This window comes from Scaptodrosophila lebanonensis, unplaced genomic scaffold, assembly GCF_003285725.1.
Source record: "Scaptodrosophila lebanonensis strain 11010-0011.00,11010-0021.00 unplaced genomic scaffold, SlebRS2 tig00000053-arrow-pilon, whole genome shotgun sequence".
In the NCBI taxonomy this organism is placed as follows: Eukaryota; Metazoa; Arthropoda; class Insecta; order Diptera; family Drosophilidae; genus Scaptodrosophila; species Scaptodrosophila lebanonensis.
This window is the reverse complement of record NW_022060548.1, coordinates 6602054-6629503: the sequence shown is the minus strand read 5'-3', so window position 1 is coordinate 6629503 and position 27450 is coordinate 6602054. Positions and strand designations below refer to the sequence as shown.

The following is a 27450-nucleotide window of genomic DNA, read 5'->3' as shown; positions in this document are numbered from 1 at the left end:
ATATTTATCATTCAGCACAACTATGAACAACATATACAAACTGTTTAATGCCTTATGTATTGAAATTTAGAAGCAGAGACTACAAGAAATTTGAATTTTTCGACTATTAATTTTGTGGGATTCGTTCAAAAAAAAAGTTAAGCTACTGATTCTGTTTGACGTAGCCATAGAATCCATCGGTTTTTAATAATAGTTTTGTTAAATAAATGAGTATTGGTTTGCAAAATAATAATAAAACCAACTTGCTGAGAATAATATTTATCAATGAATGGACTAAAATATTAAGGATTTTATGAAAACAATCTGAACGTATGTCCTCAAAATGTTTTCCCTGAACCCTCAATCTATAATACAATTTATTTAAAGAGATTGTGCATGGCATTGTTCTACTTGATTCATTTAAATATATAATTATATTAAAATATTGCCATGCAACTTATAAAGCTATTTTTTTAATATACTATTTTAATGCTTTTTACCAACAAATTTTGGCTAAGGTGGATCAAAAAAAAAAAAAATAATAACGAAGAGATTAATACGTCTTTTCATATAAATAAAATATGACTGGAATGCTTGAAGTGAACACACAAGAGAAATATGAATACCAAGTCTGACTATTATTCTTGCGTTCAAACAGACAGACAGATGGATGTAGGGTATACAAATATAAATTTAACATAATAAAATATAGAATACAAAATTGCAAAATAAAAAGAAAGCGAAAGATAAAATTGTTATATTTTATATAATTAATCGAATCTGTATTTAATTTTGTGTTTTATTTATTTGTACATTTTATTTTCACAGAAAAAACGAAACAGTTGACAGTTGGAATTAAAAGGCTTCTAATCTTGAATGACAAAATACTTAAGAGGAGTCTTTAAGGGGAGCCTTTCACTAGCCCGGAGGGATACGGATATAAAATAATCTGTCTGTAAGTCACACATTATCTTTATATTTAAATATGCACATGCCCTACTCTAAAACTGCTCCACAATGCAAATGTAGATATGTAGATATGTGTATTTGTATAAAAATATTTATACTTGTACCTCACTGGGTTAAAGTAGTGTTGGCGCCAGATGAGACTCATTTGTCCTGCTGCTTCATTTCGGCGCCCATTCGCCATTTCTTTTGGGGCAGAGGCGAACACACAACAGAAAAATTGGTGTCATCACATCATAAAGTAATTTCGACATATTGAAATTTTGCTCATATCAGAGTCAGGCCACATAACTGACAACGCACACATACTTAAGCATTGGCTCACACACACACACACACCCATACACATACACATAGTTATATGAAGTCGATTGTGCCGGGGGGAATGGGAAATATGTACTCATAAGTATGTGCGTGTGTCTGTGTCCTCTTTGAATATTGCGGCTTCCTCGAAACATATTAGGGTTTCCGTAGATTTCATCTTCTGCCCCAGTCGTGTGGTTTTGTGAGTGGACAATATTTCATCAACAGCTGTTGTGCCCAGCAATGGCATGTGCTTAGGACATATTAGTTTTATTATTCCAATAACATTAGCGCATTGAATTTCATTATCGATAAACTTTGATCATTGATATGAAAATTGATTGAAAAAGTTGTATATTTACGGTGGAAACTGTATTTGTTTGCATGAATATTAATTTTCCTCTTTAACTTCAACAAGTGTGTTGATTGATTAAACAGAAATTTATATGAACGTCTCTTATGGAACTTATAAACACTCAAATCTTGGGTTGAGTGATAATATTTAAAATATCAAAAAAACATTGTGGAATGGTTAAACCATTCACTATAATAGAAGCATCTTCTTTTTATTGAATTCATTAAAGGGAATGCTTATTTTTGAGATCCTGCTTAGCCTAAATTAGAAAAAGTTTATCATGGTTTTTATAATCGTTAGACTCTTAAGAAACATCAATTGAAGGCGAATGATTATAAATTTTAAATTTGGGAAAGAAACTAAATAAGAATTTTAAGAATTGTGTGATAAATACGTTTTATAGATAATTTAGTGGATATATAATACTATTTTCAAGATTTACGGCAAAGTAGTAGTAGTTACATGGATTGTTTTATATTTAACAAAAGTTCGGCACAGCTCAGCAGCGTTTGTTGATAACAACAACACCGTCTCAGTTATTTGATCGATATTCGAAATAAAATTAGAAAAATTAATTCAAATAATTTGGCTATGGAGGTTCATTATTTGTAACGGAACTTCGGACCATATTTGTGAACAAACTCAGACGTATTGGATTTAATAACCTACATGCAAATCTCTTGCTTTATTTTTGAAAGTTTACCTACAAATTATTTGTATTGCTGACCTTTATTGCTTTACATATTATCCATATACATTTTTCGTTGGTGAAACAATTAACAAACAAGCTGACGAAGCAAGAACATATTAAGATTTTTTGATAATTACCCATCGCTTTATATGTTTATACACAAGTGTCAGTTATAGACAACTTTGATTAACTGACCGTTTTTTATGATTACAGCGATTTAATGTATTTTTAATTTATGAAAAAAAGTTAACCTTTCAACATGATTAACTCTTATAATAAGGCATGTTTATTGATATTATATATGGATTGCTTTGTCTCAAATAAAGGCAATGAGTAGTCCAAATATATCGAATACAATGGATGTGATTTATGACTATTTTCCCCACAATGTCATCTGCAATAAAACAAACCATAAGCGGTGCTAATTGGGAAGAATTTAAGAAAAGGAGTAATGGAGTAATATGTGGAGGGAAGATCGTAAACAAAGAATTCCATGCAGTTAATAAAGACAATGGGATGGAGTAATTCACAAAAATCATCGTGTCTTTAACACACACGCATTATTTACTTACAAGCATCATTTGGAGCACATAAATAGATACGGAAATATTCATCATATGTGCGAGGAATTTCCCCCCAAAATACTTACGATTACTTCCCAACATAGACACACACACACACTCACACACCACATCAAGTACAAGACGAAACTACCGCAACAACCGTGACAAGTACAACATTTGTGTCGCCTGCCCCCCCCTCTGCCCGTCCTCACCATGCCTTCAATCTGTCGTCCTCTGCCGCGCCACAACCTTTGACACGCATAAATGGAACAGGCAATGCCAACACATACACACATATACGAGAACATACAACCCCCACCTCCACCCCCATCCACACCAACAACAACACCCTTACAGCAAGCTCGCACAGAGAGATGCAGTGCTGCGCTCAGTTTTTGAGCAAAACAAGCTAGGTTGTCAAAAAATAAAGCTAAAAAAAAGCTAAATCCAAGGCAATAAGCTTTATTAAGAACTGGCTTTAAAAACACTATTTTCTGGGATACATTTAACGAAATATCTGTTTTAATGTTATCATATTAATTCTAAATTCGTAAAAATTTGTAAATTTGTAAAAATAATAATAGAAAATTCACATTAATTGCAAGTTAAAGTTAAAATTATTTAAATCTGTACTTAATTCATGAGTTCATCTAAATTCACTGCCTTTTCGTCAGGATAATAAACGCAGACACTTTGTTAACACACTTAAGACATTTCTAAACGCAGCGAAGCCAAACTTATAAATGATTTTCATAGATTTTATTATTTGAGTCTTGACAAAGATTAAAAAATATAGGGTGAAAAATAAAGTAAAGCTAAAAAAATGTTAAATAAATTTTTTAAAACTAGAATTGCCGCAACCCGCTATTTTGGAATTTTTCCCGCACTGGGATTTAAAAACCAGCCAGTTCTGGCGGGAAAAAAGCTTAAAAGCCAGCACTGGAGAGATGCCAGGGCTTCGTGCCAGACCCTGGGCCGGGACAAACAAAGATCGCAATTTGACTCTGAACCACGAAGCTGTCAGCTCGCAGTGAGTAGAAGAAGATTGATTACCGCCATCGAATTGTTTGCCTTTTCGGGGTGGATGTGGGCCAACATGTGTGCATGTGTTCGTCTCTCTGTGTGTGTGTGCGTGTTTGTGCTTCTGTGTGTGTGTGTGTGTGGATGCGAGTTCGATTGAATTGCATTAGAATCGAAAGAGTTATTCGCTTATGCCTGCCAACTGTCAACTGGCTGGCTGCCTGGCTGGCTGATTTCACCGGAAAAGGAACCGGAACGGCAGAAGTGTCAACAACAACAACATCAAAATTCCTGCCCCTCATATGTAAACAACACTTGGATTTGTATTATGGCATGGATTTCTGTTTGTTCGCTCGCTAGTGTCGCTTTTAATTTAAATATATTAAATAAACTTTTAATGAGTTTACAACAAGATGGGAAAATATTGAAAAAAAAACTTCGATAGGCGATTAAAAACTCTATAAAGCTGTGTTTAAATATTTATATTCTACAATATGCAATAGCTATTTGGCTATAGAGTGCTCAGTAAATCGATAATAAAGGCATACATTTTGCTTATTTTTTAGGCAATACTTGTATATGGGTTCTTTGGGAATTAAATCAATAAAACAATTCATAAAAAATGTAAAAACCTACTTTTGTCCTGTGTCGGTGCGAGATGATGGACATTTACGAAAAAAGTTACCAAAAAGTCTTCCGTATTGTGCTTTTTCATTGAAAACTCAATTTTATTCGGAAATGTTCAACCTCTTCTGCCTTTGAAGCCATTCTTCTTTTCAGAAAAAAAGAAATTATCGTTAAACATTTTATAAACGTTATTTCAAATTATATTTCTGCTTTACAGCATTACTCATAAATTGATTTTTCCGATCTTATAACACAATTCTTAGTAATAGATCAAGTATAAATCCAATTATCCGTTTACTTTTTCGCTTCATAGCTTGAGTTGAAAAACAGTTAACAATTCGTAAGCTTTAAATCCCTCTCACTAATATAAAGAGTATTGTTCAATATTCTTTATAATTGAATGCCAAATATTGAATAGTAATAACGAGAACACAAAAAATACTGTCTCTATAATAGTGGTGCGCTTTGATATAAAAATGTTAAATGCTTCAAATATTCTAAAATTTTTAATTTAAATGTCTTTTCTAACAATATTAAAATGGATATATATAGAAAATTCATATACATTCAGATTGATATTTTAGTAGCTCTGTAGTTGATAAGTTTATTGAGATTTCATATTTACGTAATTTCAGCGATTTGTGTACACAATTTTAAATCTCATCGTAATTTATCCTGGTGGGGCCCTTTGCTTCGGCATTAATATTGCAGAATTAAAAAAAAATATATTTTATTTCACGCATTCCATTTATTTCTAGGGCATGTCTTTTTAACATACTATTTTTATATTGCATTCTGCTCTTATAAATCAGTTTGCATTTTTTGCAAAAACTTGTCAATAAACTCCATTTGCTTGGAATTATATTTGCGAGCGAATTTCACACAATTATCATAATTGAAGTCGTCGTTCATGCTTTTGTAGGCCGCAGCTCTATAGAGCCAGGCTCGTAGATTTTTCTCATCCAGCGTATTCAGCACGAAGTCACAGTCGATGATGGCACGCTTGAATCTTTCCAATCTACAAAATATCTGAATAATCATCAGGAAATAGTTCTTATATAAGCTAAAAGGCTTACTTTATATAACACAAGGCTCGATTTATATATAGAACGGGGCTGTCCTTGATGTTTTCTATAGCCTCGCTGTACATCCTCATAGCAACTTCATAGCTGCCTCTACGATACTCAAAGTTGCCGAGTCTGTAAGGTGTATTGTAATTACAATTATCCGTACAATAATCGTATTTATTTATACTTTCTGAAGTTCTGAGCAACACGTTCGCGCTCCAAACGCGCCTTTGAACGCTCCTCCTGATTAATTTCCATCTGTCGCATAAATGTGAACAGATCCTTATTTGATTCCGGCACATTTGACTTAATGGTTTGTTTGTTCAGCTCCGGTTGCTCTCGACGTTTGGCGACCACAAAGTTGTCCTCCGTAATGTCAGTAATGGTCCCTGTTTGTAGCTTTAACTCTTCCCTTGAATAAATTGACTCTTAACACATTTTTTGAGGCTTCTTTGTTTGCTTACTCAGCTGGCTTCTGCGCACTTGCGATGGAATGCAATAATTTCATGACATCGTCCAGCTTCGACCCGTTGTGCAGAAAACTCTCGTCAATCTGTGGATGTTGCATTCTATTATAAAGTATTTTAACAAATACGTATTATTATAACACTCGAAATTTATCAGGTAAACTGTTTTGTTTGTTTATAGCAACTTTGTTTACTTTTCCACCACCCGCCGAGGAATATTGCTAGGCAACTGAAAACAGAAACTGGTTGCTGTTTCTCTATTCGATTGTTGTTCCATTTCTAGTTTCGTATTAATGTTTGTTTTTAAAAATTACTTCTATTAATATAATATGACATCAATTTTGAAAACATATTTTATTTGTTTAAGCAATTTTAATACTTTAATAAAATGCTTAATTAGAAATAATTCAATGCAGATCCTTCTTTTCGTACAGACAGAAAATCAGACAGATAGTCAGTTATGCCGATCACTTATCCCTCAATTTGTTCCACAGGTTGCCTCTATGGTAACTTTGCTCCTTGGATATCTTAGATGTAGACCTTAACAATATATAGCAACTGCCAACAACTACTCTTCAAGATTCTTGCTTTCATCCACAATGGCACAAGATCAGACTGATAGACAGTTATGGTGATCTATTATCCCTCAATTTCTTCAACATGAAGTATTCATTAAAAAAAAACACCAGTTTTTATTGTACAGAAAAAGTTGTGGCTAAACTTTCATTTATTAGCATGTAGCACAATACATTTTATTTTCTCATAATCACAACAGCTTTCTGGTCTCCTTGAAAGAGCAAGACTATGGCCTAAAAGAAAAAACACTTCAAAACATTGAAACACATATACAACTTATATATATGACTAATCAGTTACCATGGCAATGAACGAAATTAGTTTCATGTTGATATTTTAAGGGCAGGTTTTAAAATAAGACTGATTCGGTAGGAGTTAAAACATGACTTTTATAGTTTTAGCTGCGACGCAGATTAGTTCCAATTATAATCGAATCACATGCTTCAGAAACTCTTAGACGAAAACAAATAAATTATATAAAAGGCCATAGCTAATTAGCAAAATAATGAGCTGCTTTAGACCACTTGGTTTTGTAACCAGTAACAACATCAAGTGCTTTGGGAGGGGACTAATAAAATTGTTAATAAGTCCTTCAGATTAAACCAAATATTCATGAGTAATAGGAAAACGATTTCAATATCAATTTCATATTTTTTTCGCAACAGTTCTCTCGTCTCCTTGAAATAGGAAGTCAATGCCCTTAAAGAAAAAGCACTCCAAAACAATGAAACACATATACAAATATAAGTAATTTATATATCTATTCAGTTACCAATATAATGAATTTTAAAGTCTGGTTTTGAATAAGGACTGATTGCTTAGAAGTATGTACATATATACGTTTTATTTTACAAAAATTACAACGGATCTCTCGTCTGCTAGAAAGAGAAAACCAATTCCCTAAAAGAAAAACACTCCAAAACATTGAAACACATATATGTGAGCTGCAGTTACCATAGTAATGAAAACTATTAACTATGTTGATATTTTAAAGTCTGGTTTAAAAATAAGACTGAGTCGGTAGAAGTTATAACTTGAGCTTTAAAACAACTAAGTTATATAAAACGCCATAGCTCATTAACAAGTTAAAGTATAATAATGAAAAGTCGTTAATATCTTCAGTACTCAGCCCTTGAAGAATTGATTATATATTATTTATTTTTAAAAAATGTAAACTAAACTAAAGAGAACTAAGCTATTTGATAAGAAAAAGTCTCTATACTTGTAAAAGATTAAACAATCAAGCATAAAATACAATTATTTGCCTTTTGTAATCAAGTAATATTTCTACTCTGACTTTAAGACAATAAATGTCAAGGCCATTAGAATACATATGTATATATATATATAATTATTTATTTAAGCGAAGCGAGAAAAAGCTAATTGTGGATTATATCACAATAAGCTTAAGAATTTAGACATACTATAAATATATTACCTGATAAAGATAATATTTTAATACAATAATTAAAGTTAGCTTTAACAAACATTATATTTTTACTTCATTTAGCAAAAATCCCTTGCATGCTTGGCCCTCCCCATAAAACGGTTCGTAACTTGGCAAGCAAATGGCATTTGCTTGAATTTTAGCATTTGAGAGTGCAGCGCTTAGACGACTATATCCCCCATTACTTTTCATTTAATCTCATACAATTTGTAAGATAAAGAAATGCATGCATGTTTAGCTCAAAGGATCAATTATAGACTATAAAGCATAATGGCATCTAATAATAGAGCCGCAATCTGAGCGCAGTGCCAAAGACCAGCACCGACTACGACAACGCCAGCACGGCAACATTGAAGTTAGTCCCCGCACCTCCCCTTCCCCACCTCCCATCCTCTCATCCGCCTCTCTACAAAGCTCCAACCAAGCGAGTGCAACGCGTTTTCATGGCTATGCATGTCGCTCGACATTACCTTGTGGTGTGCTTCCACCTCACTCACACCTTGGAAGTGGACGGCGCACAGTGGTTCAGCTTCATAGTTTCTGAGGGCAAACTTTGTCCTTACAAAACATTTCAAATGAAGTGTTTCTATTGATTATTGCAACTAAATTTACAATTGGGAAGTATTGGAGGTGAAGAAAAACTTTTGGGCGAATTTTACAAATTCTTGGCAGTCTCGTATTAGATTTTAGTGATCATTGCTTTTAGAATAGCTCCCTAAAAAGCTCAATCGAACTAATATAATAATATTAATCTCCATCTTTAAACTTCCTTTTTTTCTACTTTCGTATTCATAATTTATTCATATTTTGAGCTTTTTTTTTTTAAAAATTTATATTGAAATCATACTTTTTGGACTTGTGAGTGTACTTTTATCCTAGGACAAGAATTAGTATTATTCTTGGCTGTTTCTCTGCATCAAAAATAGGTATTGCCTTAAATTTTTAAAGTCGTAAAAACGACGCTTAATACATTTTTTGATCGATTGTTGCTATAACTATGATATAGGATGCACTGATTGGAATACAATAAAATAGTTTCATATGACAGAATAAAGGTTATGTTGTCATCCTGCAACAAATTCCTTGAAATGTTGAAAGACCGCTTGTTATGGAAAATACAATCAACTTTCTTTCAATTTCGATTTAGTTCGATTTTCGAATAAGCAAAAGTAATGAACTATAATAGTAGTAATTTAAGAACGTTAAAGTTTGAAATTTTTTATCAATGAAAATATGAATATTCCACAAAACTTATATATAAATAAAATGAAATAGCTGACGAGTTTAATTAAAACTTTAGTTTACAATCAACAAAATCACAAATATTTAATTTTTTTACATTGTGGCTCAATTTTCCATTAAACATATTTTTTAAATTCCAAGATTTGAAATTTATCGATTTTTAATAAATACTAAGCCCTTAGTTCTGCCTAAAACTACATTTTCCAATATTTCCAAGGTCCGATTTGTCGTCATTTTTATGAATCAAGTAAATAAATTAAAAAATTTAAAAATGCCCAATTGATTGAAATAAAAACTAGTACATCCTTTTACCTTTTCGCCCTTTACACAAAGGTGTGTTGATATTTTCCAACTGTGTATGTGGGTGTTGGTACCACTGTGCGGCGGATATATGTCGTGTGCACATGCATTTAAAGAGCCTGAGCACACACATGATGTTTACCTCCGCCCCTGGTGCGTGCCCCCTGCCCCTGCCCCTGCAACAGCAACAGCAACTGCGCCGGACATGGTTAAGCGCCAGGCACGCTCGTTTGTCGGTTTGCTCGCTCGGTGGCTCGGTGGCTATGTGGCTGGCTGGCTGTATGGCTGGCTTAGTGGTCGTTCCGTTCACGCAAGGCGGGAAAATGCAGGAATAAATAATTGCAGCACAAAGCGAGCCGGTGAACTGGTTGTGGCACCATTCAGCAGTGGTCGGGTCCAACACCAATTGCTGCTCACATGACGCACCGCATATTCATTTGTACGAGTATATATGTATGTATATAGTATTCGTATATGAGGTGAACGGTCGAGTTTTGTTGCAGCAATGGCGACTCTTGCTCGTGTCCATATGACGATGTTCCGGCGTCATCAGCCTAGATTGCCATTCCGAGTAATTGTTACAAATGGATTTCATGTAATTTAATTGTAGGTTTTACCCGATGAAAAATATACCAACACTGAGCCATAAATACCGCTCTGAGCTGCCATACTGTGAGTCCTTATGGGGAGCTAAGCAACAAATAACATCTGCCAGGCCCTAGGAACCGAAATACAATCACTTGGTATAGCTTCAGATGATATTTATGAGCTAGGGAAGTACTTGACCGTTAATTTTTCTACAATGATTAATTTGGAGGGGAGGGTAGTTTCTGAAGGAATTGTGGAGCCAGGACTGCATCAATCTGTTCCACACTCTAATTCGAATAGCATGTATAAAATAATCAAAAATTCAAATTGTGTCGCTCAGCAGCTCGTATGTCCTTGGGGTAAGCAAAAAAAAAGAAGTAAAATGGGAAAAGAAACAACAGCAGCAACAGATGTGGAGAACAACATCACGACCAAGTCTCATGATTCAAAAAGAGCAGCAAAAAGATGCCTTCGTATCGCCCACATGAATTTGTATGCCCCATCTCAGGGGCTAAGGGTGCGCCCCCGGAAAAGGCCGCCTGACTCCAATTGGCATTCCGGCATCTAAGTGATTTTTTTTCACGCACTGACTGCGAAAATAACCTTCCCTGGCATACAAAACAAGCGTAGAAACGGAAGCTTTTTTCTGGATTGTTCAGAGCGCCCTGCGCACTATTTTTCTTTGTTTTTTTTATATTTTTTTTAGAGTGTCAGCTGGAGGCAGCACACATCCAGTCATACATTAACATGTGCCCGGCTGTGTGAGCTGAATAAAAGTTTACCTTTTGAAACATATTGCGCTTGTTTATACGGCAGGTGTGGCGATATATCCACGGTCCTGGCCCAGGATGCGGCGCATTGAAGGACTAACACGTCTGTGAAATGTCATAACGTTTAAACGTGCCCGAAATGTTCAAATCTAAAACGTAAGCAGGGAGCGACCAGCACTCATTTTCACAAAGTATTCAAAAAAACAAGAAGGTAAACATGTGTACATGAATCAACTTATATAGTAGTATATAGTCGGCTAGCTGGGTTGGTCTTAGCCATGGCCGTAGTATGTCTCTTAAAAATAATATTAGACTTAACTATGTATATACAAGTATCAAGGAACAATCTTTATGTACTATAAAAAAATAAATTTAAAATAAATATAAAATAAACATAAAGCATAAAATAAATATAAAATATAAAACTAATAAAAAATAAATAAAAATTTAATAAACAATAATAAATTTAAATGCGAATAAAATTAGTAAAATTAAATACGATTTCTTCAGTTAATGCATTCCTAACTACATTCAGCTCTGAACCATAGAAACTTTCTTTTGATAACTGCTCCGACCAAAGATATAGCTCCCTTTCCATGTGAGCTTGCAAAAAATCCTATTCAACTGAGAAACATTCGCATTCTTTTTAGAAAATTAAGTAGACTTATAGTAGAAGATATAAATTGGTTTTCAAAGCAATTTCAGAGCAGCTCCCATTAGAAAATTTAAATATATTTGAAAAACATCAAATTTTTCTCCCTTCCCTTCTTTTGCACGCCCGTTATTCGCCGTTATTATTCATCTAGATTTCAATAATTTTAAAGTTGTTAGATACATGCAAAGAATATAATAAAAATTAATCATTTATGTAGGAAAACAAAATTTCAAATTGTTAAATTTCACACTCCCGATGTGGCACTGGACCAACTTTATAATAGTTCTACGATCACAAATCTTATTTTTTAGTTGCTCTTTTGATAAATAAATTTTCATTATTTTGAATTTATTTTTCCATATTTTTCATGTGTTTTTTCAAACAACTTTTTTGTGTAGTAGCAATTAATTTGATAGTAAAAAATCGGCCAAAAAATGTTGGCCCCCCCTCGACTAAATCCTGGCTACGCCCGTGGTCTTAGCCGACGTTTGCTGAACAGCACTGAACGGCTAATAAAGAAAATTGTATTTATAATGATATTAATTAGAAGAACAATAACTGCAATCACATCTAGTTAATGATTAGAAGCTTGAATATAATTTATTTATTCAATAGTTCATTGGTTTATTAATTAGTTTGTAGTTTTAACGCCTAAATGCAAACCCACTCGTTATGAGTTCCGCAAAATCGTTTTCAATATTCCACTAGCAATCTTAATTAGTGTATGCCTGCGGCTTAGTATCAGCATGGCTCCCAAATATTTGAAGTGCACATTTCATTTGCAAAGAAACGGCACTTTCTTTGAGAATTTATGGATGAGCGTTTGGGAAATAATTGGCGTATGCCGACAGCCGCAAATTCAAAATTCAGAGCAGAATGCGCACAGCGATTAGCCATTAAAATTATAGATTCAATCTAATTAGAAAACGCCGCGGTTTCGGCCTGCATTACCTTCAGATGCGACTCTGAAACGATAACTAGCCGACTAGGAGGCATAAGGCATCAGGCATAAGGATGCGAATGCGCAAGCCAACTGAATATTTAATTTAATTAACAAGAAACAATTTGAATTGTCTTGGTCGGGCAGCTGAACTCGACTCGAGGCGTGCCGATCAGCAGTGAGCTCTTGAAAGGGGGTAGGAGTGCGGTGTGAGGAGTGAGGGCTGAGTTAGCATTTGAAATTTATTGTTATGACCGCGGCAAAGCTGCTTAAAAAGCCATCCTCAGCCGCAGTCGCAGCCGCAGTCGCATCCGCTTGAAAGTGTCATCAGCGTTACTCGCGATGTCCCATAAAATCGCAAAGTGGCGGACCAGAAGGAATGAATTCGCAAGCACTCTACACTGATAAAATAAGTTGCATAGTACAGATTAATATTTTCATAGCAAATTTAATGTTCTACTATTTCATATTCCAATCAAATATAAACAACATGAATTTAAATAAAAACATATTCAATTAAAGATTTATGATATGAATAATATTCAAAACAAAGTGTAAAACTTTGTTATTAAAGTGTGTCAAGCTCAATTAAATATTGGACTATATTTAATTCTAGTAAGATACCACTTAAAATATGACAAATAGTTAAATTTACTATACCAAAAAATTAAAATTTTGATTAAATAATGCACGATTCATTAAAAAAATAATTTATGCTTATTTTTAATGATCTTCAACAAATACAACTCAGTTCCATTTTAAGGCGAAATAGTGCGACATAATAATGAACGTGTGGTTGACTTTATATGACAACTTTTTTTGTAGGGGTGTCAACGGCTCCCCCCCTGCTCCCCCCCCCTGCCTACGCCCTTGATCATTAGGTATGTGTCAAGTATAAGTGTTTTCAATCAGCTTTTATTCACTTTTAATATAAATATTCATCTAAACTATACAAAAGACATAAAAAAACGTCAAGATAATTAATTGGTAAAAATTAATAATCAAAAGAATTTGAAAATTACTTTCCGCTAAAAATGGTTCCTATGAAAAATATATATGGTAAGTATATAAAATATTAATAATATATTATATAATGTCATTATTGAGAAGAGTTAAATACAGTAGAGTAGACCAAAAATTGGGAAAAATATTTTAAATTTCTAAGAAAAAAAAAAAATTATAAAAAATAAACCCCCGTCCACATCATCATTTGAGATTTAATATCGCCACACTTTAAATGTAGTATTTTAATATTGAAGTTGAAATTGAATCGATGGTAAAAATATTTAAATCTACGTGTAAATATTGATATTTACGTGGTTTTTTTTTATCAGTGTAGTGTGTGTGTGTGTGTGGCTGAGATGATTGAGTTTTTAGTGTGTAGTTTGTGTGTGTGTGTGTGTGAGAGTTAAATACAAAACACAATTGAAACAATCTGTTGGACATGTTTATTACAATCGCATTTTGCGTAATTGGAGCTGCTGTCGCATTTTTATGCGCCTTTGATTAGCTGCGTTTATTGCCAGACGATTAGCCACACCCATCAAACCAAAATCACATCTATATTCATTATGGCAGCATACTAGTGTGCTTAAATGTGTGTGTGTGTGTGTTGTCCTTGCATGTGTGGCATGTGTAAATGCTGGGCAGGACATGCTCGCCGAGGCGACATCTGACAAGACCACATGCTCAGAAATGTCAGCAATGCGCATGAAAATTCCAAGTCCCACCCCTTTCCTTTGTCCACAGCTCTAAATGCTCTTTAGCACTATTTCTGTTTCCGCACTTGAGGCAACACTTCAACTTCCTCCCAGGGGAAGCAATTTGCCACCAAGGGTTACCCCGAAACTCACATCACATGTGTGCGTGTGTTTTTGCGTATGTGGTTTATATTCACGATGCCTTTGGGGCGCTCCTTCTCTCACATTTTCACGCTCTCAGGTCAAAGACGACGGGCATCGTCCATCCGTCCATTCGTCCATTGGTCCATTGGTCTGTTCGTCCTTCCGCTCGGCCCAAAACAAGTGTCCCAACAATACAAGTAATGCGTGCGGTTAAATATCCATAAATCAAATCGGACTGTTATTCGGACTCTAAGGCATTTTCAAGATGACCGCTCGTGTCCCGTGTTCCGTATCCTGCGCCCTGTGTCCTGCCTCCTGAGTACATTTCGTGCGCCAAGTCAATGCGGTTGACATTTTTCAAGCCTTAATAGATGGTGCACAAACATTTGACTATTCACTGGAATTTCTTCACTTGACCTCAAACCACAAAAGGACATTTACTGCAAACCGAAATTAAAGTCAAAGGGCAAAGGCATTTAAAATGCAGCAAAGTCAACTGTTTTGCAAGATTTTGCATTCATTTTTTATTTTACTTATGAATACAGACTCTGTATAGGATCTCCACCGCAGGGTTCTGGAAACAATAGAATAAAGACATGTGCTGAAGCCATTCATTAACATACTATATCTACAGCTAACTTTTGCTCTTCACTTAGAATTTTTGTAGGAAACAAGATTTTATATTTGCTTATATAATGTAGTCCTGAATTGGAGAAAGGACTAAGACTTATTCATAAACAACATTCACATAATTACACACAAAGACACATTGGAAACTGAAACCATTTTGAGGGTTTTGGACAATATTGTTGCTATTAAATATATTGAACTTATTCAAAAAGAAAAGAAAACATTTCATTAGAATATATTAAAGAATAATGTATTCTTTATTATTATTACTTTATAGATTTACATTAGTAAACAATTTTAGTATCTTAGACTTAAATATTTCATCAGAAATTATTGAAACAAAATCAAAAACTCCTTTTAAAACACGTCTCGTTAAGTTAGATTTAAATTTCTAATAAACAGTACTTATGTCAAATGCTGAAAATATTTTTAACAAATATTTGAATTAAATATTGTTTTATAACATTAAAAGGAGTAATGTACTTTAATGTACTAGTTTATATATTTGTATAATATTCTAAATGTATTTTCAACTTAATTATTGCTTTCCAAAACCTTAAACTTATTATAATTAATAATTAATATGCATGCACTTTAAAGAAAATAAGTTGTTTTCACTGAGGTGGACATTTCTTTTGCGTCAACAAGTCGCTGACGTTTGCTTATGTCTATAATTACTTAATTAATTAAAAACTAATTGGTGTAATCGAATGTTAGAGCGCAGGGATTCACATGCGAGGCTCTCAGTTTCCTCGACTTGGCCACGGGCTCACCCCACGCCAGGTTCATGGAAGGCATTGGATGCATGGAGTTCGTTGCGGTGTTCTGGTGCCAAGGCTGTTGTGCTATGGGAGCTGCAGTTGTTTTCGCTTTGGACCATGCCTGTGCAGCCGCCTCTAGATCCTGCTTAATGCTCTGTAACACCAAATCCACGTTGTACGAATAGTGGCCTGCTGTTGGGGCTGTAGTTGATGTGGCGCCCAACGTGGGGCCCGTTGGATTTGGCGCCGATTGTGCTAGGTGCTCCAGAATTTCATTGAGATCGGAGTTTGTAGCTGAAGCATTGGTGCTGCCCTCTGACTTGACCTTCCCCCTGACTGATTGTCCATAGTAGGGTGCGGTTGCGGCAGCGCGTTTCTCTGCAGTGGGGTCCTGCGAGTAGGACATGAGTCGCTGCACAATGCCACGATGAGCGTTCTGTTCTGTCTGCGGTTGAGTTAGCTTTACACTGGGCTTGGGATCGCGTTGTCCCTGAATGTCCTTCTTGAATTTCATACGACGATTCTGGAACCAGATCTTCACCTGGCGCTCGCACAGAGACAGTCGTTGGGCGATTTCAATGCGGCGTGTACGATAAAGATACATGTTGCTTTTGAATTCGTTTTCAAGCTCAACGAGCTGCATGCTGGTGAACGCTGTCCGCGAACGCTTCAGCTTAACGCGTTGCTCCTGCACAGGCGGGACGGACACATTCTCATCGGAGGACAGCGACTGAACGGCCGGCTGCTCGGGAATGGCGACTGCGGCTGGTGGATAGTGATGGCTGGTCAGCATTGTTGGCTGGTGTTGGGCGGCATAGATCAGCTGTGGAGGTAGAAGTATGGCTTAGTCGTTGAACAAAGCGGCAGAATCTGTCGATGCTTACGTTAATGTCGCTGTACTTGCTTACAGGTGCAGGATACGAGCCCACGTTGGACTGGTGCACTGGAAAGTAATGCATCACAGAGGACATGATGAGCTGCGGAGCTGTTTACGAGTTGTGTCGTTGGCTTGAACGTTCAAGTTGGTTGTGATGCTCAGGCAGGCTTCGCTCCTCGAATTTATAGCTATCCTAGGTAGTCGAATACGGGCGCGTTTGCCAAAAAATTTGCCTAAACTCGCACTCGGCCATAAATCCTTTTGTACAGAAGCGTCGTCGTCGTCATCGCCAACGCCATGGTCCTCGTCTGTCTCGCTTTTGTGTTGCGCTGGACGGCTGGCCAGCCGACTGGCACCACAGAACTGTGGCAATCTGAAGGCTTGTTTTTATCGGCCAAGATTTGACGTTACGTGACGTCGTCTAGCCAGGTAGACAGGACGGGAGAGCGGCGACTCCGACTCCTATTCCTACTGGCTATTGGCAGGCTCATGATGATCTTGTCTATTGTTCCAGCTCTAACACCAGCACCTGTTTGCAGGACTTGTCGCTGAAAGTGAAAACCGTGCACTGCTCTCAAGGACGTGCGGCGTCGCTCGTGGCCGTGTCGCGGCTCACAGTCGCCGAGCCACAAAAATATGCATAATAGAATAAAAGGCGAACTGCGAAAAAGGATATTTGAGGGTTTTATGCTTGATTTGACGGTTTATGATTTTGTTTGTGCCACACAATTCTCCGGCCGAGCTCAGGTCGCTCGAATACTCGGCTAGCAGACTCGGCGCCCCGCGCTTTTGTTCGAGAGAAGGTCGCGCATGCGAAATTCGCATTTGTCGCTGCTTTTCCAAATTTTATTACTGGCGCTATCGGCTTTGTGTTTTCGCAGAATTCTCTTTCAAATAAAACGATACAAAGGGAAAGTCATGGCGCCGATCTACACAGTTGGGCGATATATGCTCTCAGCACATACGAGTATCAAATAAATTATAGAGAATCATATAATTGGATAGATTGAACCTATTATTCTGAACAGAAATCTGCAAACTAGTCAAAGGGTTCAATTTTTATTTTAATCCAGTTTGAAAAAGGAGTTAAAAGTATATGAAAGTATAAGCCTTTAAAGGTATGGAGTACAGGTTTTGAATTTGAGATGCCAGGCCAAGATGTTAAAATTGCAACGCTTCATTTTGACAATTTCTGGGATTTAAATATTAAATTATATTCAAATGTATTTCGGAGTGTTCTTTTGTTATTACTAAGAACGTTTCATTACAATATTAATTTTTGAAGCTTGTAAATATCTTTCTTTTGTGGAACATACTCAGAAAATCCTTAAAAGCAGACAAATTCAAATTTTTGATTGGTTTTTATTTAAATTGCTTAATTGCTACATTGAATCGAAATCGATGCAAACGAACTTTGAAAATCAATCTTTGATTGCTAATAATTTTACTTTTTTTAAATATAAAATCTAATCCGTAAAATAATTTGAAAGCACTTCAAGCGATTATTTGAATTTAAAAGAATTTGTCCAGCAATTAAAACTTTAAAACATTTATTTATCTATATACCATAAATTAATCTAAAATTCCAATTTCCTTCCAATTTTTATTCTATTTGTCAATTTCTAAAGGTATATTATTTAATTAACTGGGCAGATAGCTTACTTAACATACTTGCGTCAAGAAGCACACAAATAAGATTTTATGATTATGAAAGATTAAAAATAATAGAAACATTTAATTGAATTGCACAATTAAATCCAATTTAATGCGAAACGAATGGCAATCAACCTGAAAATGGCGCGCCCTCGTTTGCCCAATCGCCTCAATAAAATGGAAAATGAAAACAAACCCAATTCTGTCTGTTCGTTCATATGCGTTTTGGATTTTCCACATTTTATATCAAAGAAGCATCTCGATGACGAAAACATTGTCACGGGCGTCCAGGCCACACCTGGTCCTGGTCGCGAAGCCAATTCAAGCCTACCTAAATAGAACGGGCCGGACCAGGCGGCGCAGGCCCGAGCAGGTAGGTGGTGGGTGACCCTTGATCGGGTGGGTCGTCAGCTTCAGGCGAACTGAGTTTGCATTTGCAAGCTGTTCCTGGAAATATCGCGGATCGGATTTTATGACACATACTCGCATATATGTCCCTTGGTGTTATAAAAGGTGGCATGCAAAAAAAGAAGATATTTTAAATTCATAAGATTTTCGGAAAACCCAGCCACAGTTTTCGTTCATTTCACACATGTATGTGTGCACGTCCATGTGAGTGTGCAATAAATGGGAATGCACGAATACACTGCGCGAAATATTATGTGACTTTAATACGAAAAAAAAGTTGTCAGATTCAAACAAAGCTGTCAATTTATTAACTGTCAACATCGCAGAGGACATTTGAAAGACCTATCGATAATTCTAGCAGCTGTGTGAGCTTAAAAATTGAATGTCAGAAACAATTAAAATGGAAAAGACTTTGAAGGCATCGCGAAAAAAGCAATCGGAAATCCTGCATAAAGGCACCGATTCATTGCATATGGTATTAGACACATCGGCTATAGACGCCCTCCTTACACTGCCAACTGACAAGGATGTCAGCGGCAGTGTGACGCTCCCCAGCAACGCCAGGGAGTCGCTCTATGTAACACCCCCGATCGATGTGAAATGCAACTTTGAACACAAGCTGGAGGAGTTCGACAAGTATTTGCGGGAGCAGAGAAAGTATGCGGCGGATCCGGAAAAGCCACTCTCCGCATTTCTGCCGAAGAGCATCTACCACGACATCGATCAGAAGACGGAGAACAGCACGCTGGAGAGTGTTCTGGGCACCATCCAGCCGTGCCAGAAACAGCTGCATGCGCTGACCAGAAAGGAGCTCCACGGCTTCAGGCTATGCGCTGGCATGGTGTGTATGTAAATTTATTTGATTTATTTATTTAAACGACCTATTTGCTTTTACTATATAGATACCGACTAAATATTGTACAAATATATCGCTTGCGGCAACCACAGTGCTGCCCGATCCGCCGCAAAGGACTCAGGACTTTACACCTGGTGTAGTGAGAACCCTAAAGGTGTGTGAATGGGGAGAATTTTTAGGCTAATATTACAGCGGTCTAATATGGTTTTTAATTCTAAAGCGTTGCTCCAAAACCTGCAGCAAATCCAAGGGACAGAAGAAGGGACATCAAGGAAGATCCAGAAAGAATTTGCAGCTTTACAAATAGAGAATCTAGACATTAAAGGCCTCTCTTTTGAATTTAAATTTACATTCCAAATATAATAACAGATAATTAAAACCAGTTTCTTTGCTGGGAACTGCTTTGCTAGTTTTATATATATTCCCAAAAAAAATAATATAGAATTTGACTTAATAACTAAACATTCTTATACGTATTATTTCCAATGCATTTCTAAGGTACGCCAATTTGTAAATTCCACAAATGAGAATTGAGTTGGAGGTGGGAGCATAGTTATCACGTCTTGATTGGCAAACTGTTGACTATTCTTACGCGAAGAATGCCACAATTGCCACATGAAACTCTCGGCACAGCATTATTAAAAATATTCTGACGATTATTATTTGTTAAATGTTCGATCTTCGACTAATAATACATGTGTTTCGATTCACACGATTATGAGGAAGAGAAACATTTTGCATTTCGAAACAGTACAGTTTGTTGGCTATGCAGAGTACTCGCAGCACCAAACCAAATCATTTACATTGGGAATTTCCTAAGAAATGTGCAAACTTGCTTTGCAAAACGTTCAAGCCCATGATGTGCATCGAGTGTTTCGGAATGGGTATTCATGGGCTTTTTGGAATATCCATCCAGAAACAGTCGAGGGACAACATACGTCTTGCAAGGGAAGTTTGGCCATCAACTGATTTAATAATAGAATGGCAGCCTTTGGAAATGCATTGGAAATTGTGGCGCCACTTACATAGCTATGTGGTTTGTTAAACATTTGGGGCAACATACATACAATTATTAAAGTAACGTACAAACTAAATATCTACAATCATTAAGTCTTTGTACAATCAGGAAACAACGATTAAAATTAAAACCTAAAGAGCTGTGTTAGTAAACCATCGTGGGCTTAGGACTAGTTGAAGCAATAGGCGAACTGCGTATTGCCTGTGGCATTACGATGCGGATTATACGCTTGCATTATCGTATCCATCGTACATTGGTATTGATTGCTTTCGTGCATCGATTCGTGCAGTGCTGGCGGCGGCTGACTTGGCGCGGCAGTCTGCACTTTTCCAAACTTGCTGAAGACCCCGTTGCAGCCATTAAGACCCACAGCGGCAACTGCGCGCAGACCCAAGCCAAGGATGCTGTTGCCACCCTCGTAGGCCACCTTGTTGCTGTCTGTATCAACGTTTTTCAGTTCTCTCTTGAGTGGCTCCAAATTCTGGAATGAAGAAATGCAAAAGTGTGTTTTCAATCAAGTTTACTAAAAATAGAATATTCAAGTAAATAAATAAATAAATAAATAATGAAAGAGAAATATAATTGATAAGGTAAAAGTTTTAGTAACAAAGATAGCAGAAACTAAATACTAATTCTAAAATTTCGGTGCTTATTTATAGATTTGCACGAAATTAAAATTCTTCAGAATTACTTAAAATACTTGTAGAACATTCAGGTAAATAAATAAATAATGAAAAAGAAATATAATTTATAAATTAATAGATTAAGTGACAGAAACTAAATACTAATTCTAAAATTTCGGTGCTTAATTATAGATTTGCACGAAATTAAAATTCTTCAGGATTTACTTTTCGCGGCAGAATTGTAAAATTGATATATCGGAAGTTAAACGTTTGGCATTCCGTCAAAGTCTTTTTCGATTTGCTATTTGCAATTTGTTGGCATCAAAATAATATATAATCAAGAAAACTTCAAAATAACCGAATAAAGTAATTAAAACACTTATAAACATTTTAAAGATTAAAGAATAAAGTGAAATACATTTTAACTATTTATGAAGGGCCTTGAAAACCTTGCAGATAGCTCACTAGGACTGAACAATTTTTAAAATCGGTCGAAAAACTCCATAAGAACATGAATAAAAAGGATATAATATTAATTTCAATAGCAACATCTTAGCTTTGCCACTATTAGGTATTATTATTTTCCTTTTAATTCTTAAAGGCAATATCATTAAATGGAGGGAGATTTCAGATCAGCATTTTAAAATGGATAGTTCAGAGAATATGTGAGTTAGCTCATTAAATCCAGCTCCCAAACTTAGTTATTTCCATTTAGTTAATAATACATTTAAAGCACTCACCTGTAGCGTCGTCTTCTTTGTCGATCCATCGTCCATGTCCTCGGTGGGATCGACGGTGCCGCCAACAGCAGAGCATGCGCCGCCAACGCTACCGCTGCCAGTGCTGCCACCGGCGCCGCCACCACCAACACACAGACTTGGACTTTCGTCATTTTTGGGTGTTAATGGCTCGTAGACTTCGGAGCCAGGCGAGAGGGCAGAGGTCGCCTCGATGGCCATTGGCACGCTGGATAGGGTTGTCGCGCTCGCTGCTGCGGACATGCGCATGTAATACGAGCTGTTGAAATTGTAGTCGGCTTCGGGCTCGTCCTTGATCAAAGAGGAACGGCAAGGATTTGCAAAGTGATGATATTGTTGTTGCTGCTGTTGTTGTTGTTGCTGCTGCTGCTGCTGTTGTTGTTGCTGCATTGGAGTGGCCGCTTGTTGCTGCTGCTGCTGTGTCTGCATCTGAAGCGGCTGGGGCACGTGAATATGTGGCACGTGCTGCTGATGCTGCAATTGATGTCCTTGTTGGTGCATTGCAGGCGGCGCCTGCTGAAGGAGCTGCTGTTGCTGTTGTTGTTGCTGCTGTTGTTGAGGCGGTGGTTGCTGGTGCGGATTGGTGTGCTGCATGCCAGGAAAGAATTGAGCGGCAGAGTTCGGCGCAGCTGCCGCATACTGCGTATGGACATGCGGCACATGGCGACCATTAACTTGTGTGTGCGCGCCATGGTGGCCATTGTAGTTGTAATAGTTGTTGAACGGCTCGTTGTAGTGTTCCACGTGTTGAGCCGTTGGCGTGGAGGGCGTCGGGGAAGGCGTTAATGCATTTGGCGTGGCTCCACCACCACCACCACCGCCCAGGCTGAGCGCTTGTAGACTCGGTGGGTCCGCATCCGCCGGCTTCATAGCGCTGGGCATCGATGGCGAGAGTGGCATATTGTCGTAGGATTGATCTTTGTGCTGATCCGATTGAATCTTGTGGCGGCGTCGACGATTCTTAAACCAGATCTTCACCTGTGCCGTGCCCAGAGCCAATTTGGCAGACAGATCGGCCAGGCGTGGGGCAGTTAAATAACGTCCTTGCAGAAAGTGCTGTTCCAGCTCGGCGATTTGGGAGCTGGTGAAGGTGGTGCGGGTGCGACGTGGTCGTCGCATCACCAGCGAGTCCGACAACTCTTCTGCGAAGATGATGGAGGTGAGGAGCAGTCAGAGGAAAACGGAAATTGGAAAACTGCATTTTAGCTACTTGCCTGGCTTCGGCATCTGATTGGGCAGATACGGACGTATATAGTTATAGTTGATGGCGCCCGTGCGGTCATCAAACAGCTTTAGATTAATATACATATGAAAATAGTTGTCGTTGTTCAATTAATTGAATTAATTGGATTAAATAAAATGCAGGGCGCGTACTTACTAAATCGAAGGGATTTCGAAATTGTGGCGGCAACTGAAGCTGCGGATGTTGATGGCTGTGCGGGTGAGGGTGCGGGTGTGCATGAGGATGCGGATGAGCGTGTGATAGCGTGTGATGATAAAAATTCTGATCCGGCGGCGGTTGCGCCATTTTCCACAATTCCTTCCACTGCCACAACTTCTTATATGTAATGCTTTGCGTTTCACTCAAAATGATCAATTGGAATTGTTTTGTAACCGGTTACATTTGAAACGCGCCGGGAACTTAATTATTTACTGTTTCCACATTTTTCGCATATTTCTTGTTCACCATAAGGGATGGCAGTTGTGGCTATCGCGTGATAATTGATAGTAATAGCTTCTTAACAAAGGCGATTTACGAATTAATTGTCTAAGCAAAATGTATTTGCATAAAGCTTATATATAATATTTCCTTTTATTGCAACACTCACGTTGCACTCTCACATATAATAAATATATGTTTATAGGTTTCACAATTGGCGTGCGTGCCTCACGACAACAACACAACTTGGCCATCACCACAAAAAAAAGGCAACGCACGAGCAAGTGCCGTTATTTGACAATGAATATGAATTCAAAACAGAATAGTGTGTAAAGAGCCAGACCAGTGGACCGAGGAAGCAAAACGGCAACAGTGGCAACGCCATGCGAAGTAATGGAAATTAATAACCATAGTGGCGCTGTACGCAGCGACACCTATCAAGCAGTTGTATTTTTGTTCTGTTGCGCAAGTGCGCCGCTAGATGGCAAAGAAAAATTGTGTGAATGTGGGCGAACAATTTAAACAAAATTTTATTCAAATAATTACTATTTTTTATTATGGCGCACTATTTATATAAGTATCCGAAATCCTTGCATCGGAAGTGAACATAAAATTAACAATAACAGAATGAAGCGTATTTGAATTTGTCTATGCTTTCATTTTAATGCCAGTGTACTACCTACTACAAGTATGTTGTATGCAGAAGTTGGATATAGATATACTTGTATCTACATACATATACATATAGATGTACTTTCCATTCCTGAGCTGTGGCACGTTCCGAAAGCTAGGGCATATAGTACAATACATGCTGTGACCATACACGTACTATATACATACATATGTGTATTGTATGTATGTAAAATACCAAGTATCTAAGCGCTGGCTAATCGAGAATAAAATTGTGAATTTTCTAAAAAATTAAATATTAATATTGTGGAATTAAATTGCTAAATTTCTGAAAAATTAAATATAAATATTGTGGGCGCCTTCCTCTGCGATTCTCATGCCAAGCACCTGCGCGCGCAAATCGGGAATTAAATGATGAAATTTATGAAAAAATTAATATTAATATTGTCTAAAATAATTGTGAAATTTCTGAAAAATTCAATAAAAATATAGTGGGGGCCCTTCTCTGTGATTCTCATACCAAGTATCTAAGCGCTGGCAAATCGAGAATTATATTGTGAAATTTCTAAAAAAAAAAACAATTAAATAATAAATTTGTGGATTTAAAATGTGAAATTTCTAAAAAATTAAATATAAATATTGTGGGCGCCCTCCTCTGCGATTCTCATACCCAGTATCTAAGCGCTGGCAAGTCGAGAATAAAATTGTGAAATTTCTGAAAAATTAAATAATAATATTGTGGAATTAAATTGTGAAACTTGTGATAAATTAAATAATAAATTTGTGGATTTAAATTGTGAAATTTGTGATAAATTAAATAATAATATTGTGGATTTAAATTGTGAAATTTGTGATAAATTAAATAATAATATTGTGGAATTAAATTGTTAAATTTCTGATCAATTAAATCAACATACATTATACACGTACTATTTATGTTGTATAATTAAAAGCTTTAAAATTTTGCAAAGATACATATTTGTTGAACTAATACAGCTGCAAAATACTTGTATATAATGGATCAAACATATATACTATTTGTGTATGTATGCATCTATAGTACATTATTATTTCCAAGAACATCTTATCTTGTATTCTTTCTTAGAGTAAATAGCCCAAGTGTAAGTTGAAGTCCAGCTTATGTCCAGCTGTTTCAGCTTCCTAGCTTTTACCGTTTGGACTGTGCATTGATCGTTAGTCAGTCAGTCAGTGATGACATATATATAAATATATGGTGTACTATTGTAATGATGATGGGCTAACAGTTAACCTTCGAAATATGAGCACACATACACTGAGCCCGAACAGACTCTTCATTGATTAAGACGTTAGCTGAGTGCGGTTCCACAACTTGTGCTTCCATTTGCGACGAAACAAGATGATTGTAAATTTCAATTGAGCCTAGTTGCTGCTTCAACTGATCATAATTATCATTACTAACCATGTCATCATCATCATCATCACTCTCATCATTGTCGAGTTGACTTTGGCTGTGCAGAAGATGTTTGTTTCTGGCAACGAAAGTCAATTCGCACACACATAGTCAGCGAAAAAGCAAACAAACAAACAAACAAAATCCAAAGGATACACACACACACACACAAAGACATACTGACACACACGCACACACATATAGACTGTGCCACAAATTCACACGCAGTGTGTGACAAAGGACTTTTGGCAACCCCTGGCCCGACTCGGCCCGGCCCTGCCGAACCAAAACACCCAAAGAGTCACTGACAGAAACAGGATTCGGGTAATAAATTACAAAATTTGACATTTTCTGTTTCAGATCCGCTTGCGCTTGAACGTGAACGAGAACGAGCAGCGAGGAGCGAGCACTGAGCAGTTGCCCGTTCCTCGCGCATCCTACCAGCCCGGCATCGAGTGCATAAAGGACCCAAAAAAAAAAACAAAAAAAAATATGGGAGAGCAGCATTGACTGCAACTGCAGTTTGGGCGAGGATGCAAGGATAAGCATGTCACTTGCATGCTGGCTAGCTGGCTAAAGGCTGGCTGACTGGGCTGACTGGCTGGCTTGTTGCTGGCAGACAGCGGGGGGAGGGGGAGAGGGGAGAGAGGGCGAATAGAAGCGCCCTATGAGGTCCACTGATAGTTAACTTGAAATTTATTATTTTACACAATTTACAATTATCTGATTCGAATGTGCACAGAGGATGCATTCTCAACTGCTGCCAGCACGACCACAATTTAAGGTTTGATTTAATTTGTAGGCAGTCCCGCTGTCCCGTCTGTCCCCGTCTCCGACACCGAAACCAAAACCGAATCGGAATCTGAATCCGAATCCAAAGCAATGATGTGCGGGCCCCGCCGATGTGTGTCAGGGGCCGACGCACAGTCCGGGGTCTAACCACAATCAATCATTGCGTTCTTCGTAATCCTCGGAATGGCCGAACCAGCACGACAGCTCGAGGGATAGAGAACTGATTGCACAAATGTTGGGAAAAAAACGAGCGTCAAAAGAAAACTGTTGCCCCTTCGGTAGAAACAAAGCCCAACTATAGATAATGGCTTAGAGTGGCAAGATTTATTTCTAGGTATCCTTGCAACATGTTGCCTGATTGGCACTATAAACTATTGTGGCGATAAGTTCTTTGCCTTTTCAGTTTACAAACAGCACACACAAGGATTCTTTTATTTGGCATTCTATTAGCAATATAAATTTTAAAAATGCAGAGCTAATATATAACAATTACAACAACAATTTGTATCAAGCTTTGTGGAACTTCTGTTTTTTTTTTTAATACTAAAAAGAATAGAATAAAGGACAACTCATTTAATTTAATTAAATTAAATGAACTCTTTTATGTTGATCCGTCCTTAATTTGTAGAATGCAACAATCTTGCTCCTTGAATGGCTTTCCAAAGTTTTTGAAAATAAGGAACAGTTGAAGAACACGAATTTTATTATTATTGTTGCTGCTATTTTTAAAATAAATGCATTAATTAACAGCGTAGCGGTGGAATAAACATCGAATTGAAAACTCAGCTATGTTGTTTGAACAAATATGACAACCGCTTAAATAAATATCTCCATTTAAATATTTCCATTTATAGAAAGCTTTGTGGAATTTGTGTTTTTAAAAATACTAATAAGAAGAGATAATAAAAAGCATAAATGATAACTTAAATTTAATGAACTCCTTTACGGTGAT

At 36.9% G+C, this 27450-nt stretch overlaps 4 protein-coding genes and 1 long non-coding RNA gene across 5 annotated transcripts; 1 reads left to right on the top strand and 4 right to left on the bottom strand.

The window, feature by feature from the left end:
* Positions 1–5305: 5305 nt before the first annotated feature.
* On the bottom strand, positions 5306–6139 carry LOC115623884 (tetratricopeptide repeat protein 12). Its single transcript, XM_030518436.1, has 4 exons — positions 6036–6139; positions 5759–5983; positions 5581–5703; positions 5306–5522 (listed from the first exon to the last, which is right to left on the bottom strand). The coding sequence occupies exons 1-4, from the start codon at positions 6137–6139 to the stop codon at positions 5306–5308; spliced, it is 669 nt and encodes a 222-aa protein (XP_030374296.1).
* Positions 6140–6727: 588 nt separating this feature from the next.
* Positions 6728–6961, bottom strand: LOC115624333. The gene is made up of 2 exons (XR_003995456.1): positions 6915–6961; positions 6728–6847 (listed from the first exon to the last, which is right to left on the bottom strand). It is a non-coding gene; the product is annotated as an uncharacterized LOC115624333 (long non-coding RNA).
* An 8762-nt stretch (positions 6962–15723) lies between these two features.
* Positions 15724–16762, bottom strand: LOC115623751 (protein zerknuellt 1). Its single transcript, XM_030518285.1, has 2 exons — positions 16676–16762; positions 15724–16614 (listed from the first exon to the last, which is right to left on the bottom strand). Exons 1-2 carry the CDS (start codon positions 16760–16762, stop codon positions 15724–15726), a joined length of 978 nt encoding a protein of 325 aa, XP_030374145.1.
* Positions 16763–19162: 2400 nt separating this feature from the next.
* Positions 19163–19986, top strand: LOC115623409. Its single transcript, XM_030517719.1, has 3 exons — positions 19163–19570; positions 19632–19739; positions 19806–19986. The coding sequence occupies exons 1-3, from the start codon at positions 19202–19204 to the stop codon at positions 19890–19892; spliced, it is 564 nt and encodes a 187-aa protein (XP_030373579.1). The 5' UTR covers positions 19163–19201; the 3' UTR covers positions 19893–19986.
* A 705-nt stretch (positions 19987–20691) lies between these two features.
* LOC115623408 (homeotic protein bicoid) lies at positions 20692–23799 on the bottom strand. The gene is made up of 4 exons (XM_030517718.1): positions 23363–23799; positions 23199–23274; positions 21967–23126; positions 20692–21084 (listed from the first exon to the last, which is right to left on the bottom strand). The coding sequence occupies exons 1-4, from the start codon at positions 23510–23512 to the stop codon at positions 20773–20775; spliced, it is 1698 nt and encodes a 565-aa protein (XP_030373578.1). The 5' UTR covers positions 23513–23799; the 3' UTR covers positions 20692–20772.
* Positions 23800–27450: the final 3651 nt, after the last annotated feature.

What these genes read in the sequence shown, in the direction of transcription:
- LOC115623884 (XM_030518436.1), bottom strand. Translation starts at nt 6,139, where the DNA reads ATGCAACATCCACAGATTGACGAGAGTTTTCTGCACAACGGGTCGAAG. An exon ending in AGTGCGCAGAAGCCAGCTGA is followed by an intron (nt 5,984 to 6,035) that starts GTAAGCAAACAA and finishes AATTTATTCAAG; the next exon opens with GGAAGAGTTAAAGCTACAAA. An exon ending in GTTGCTCAGAACTTCAGAAA is followed by an intron (nt 5,704 to 5,758) that starts GTATAAATAAAT and finishes TACACCTTACAG; the next exon opens with ACTCGGCAACTTTGAGTATC.
- LOC115623751 (XM_030518285.1), bottom strand. Translation starts at nt 16,762, where the DNA reads ATGTCCTCTGTGATGCATTACTTTCCAGTGCACCAGTCCAACGTGGGC. An exon ending in GCAAGTACAGCGACATTAAC is followed by an intron (nt 16,615 to 16,675) that starts GTAAGCATCGAC and finishes CTACCTCCACAG; the next exon opens with CTGATCTATGCCGCCCAACA.
- LOC115623409 (XM_030517719.1), top strand. Translation starts at nt 19,202, where the DNA reads ATGGTATTAGACACATCGGCTATAGACGCCCTCCTTACACTGCCAACT. An exon ending in TCAGGCTATGCGCTGGCATG is followed by an intron (nt 19,571 to 19,631) that starts GTGTGTATGTAA and finishes TTTACTATATAG; the next exon opens with ATACCGACTAAATATTGTAC. An exon ending in GTGTAGTGAGAACCCTAAAG is followed by an intron (nt 19,740 to 19,805) that starts GTGTGTGAATGG and finishes TTAATTCTAAAG; the next exon opens with CGTTGCTCCAAAACCTGCAG.
- LOC115623408 (XM_030517718.1), bottom strand. Translation starts at nt 23,512, where the DNA reads ATGGCGCAACCGCCGCCGGATCAGAATTTTTATCATCACACGCTATCA. An exon ending in CAATCAGATGCCGAAGCCAG is followed by an intron (nt 23,127 to 23,198) that starts GCAAGTAGCTAA and finishes TCATCTTCGCAG; the next exon opens with AAGAGTTGTCGGACTCGCTG. An exon ending in CAAAGAAGACGACGCTACAG is followed by an intron (nt 21,085 to 21,966) that starts GTGAGTGCTTTA and finishes TCTTCATTCCAG; the next exon opens with AATTTGGAGCCACTCAAGAG.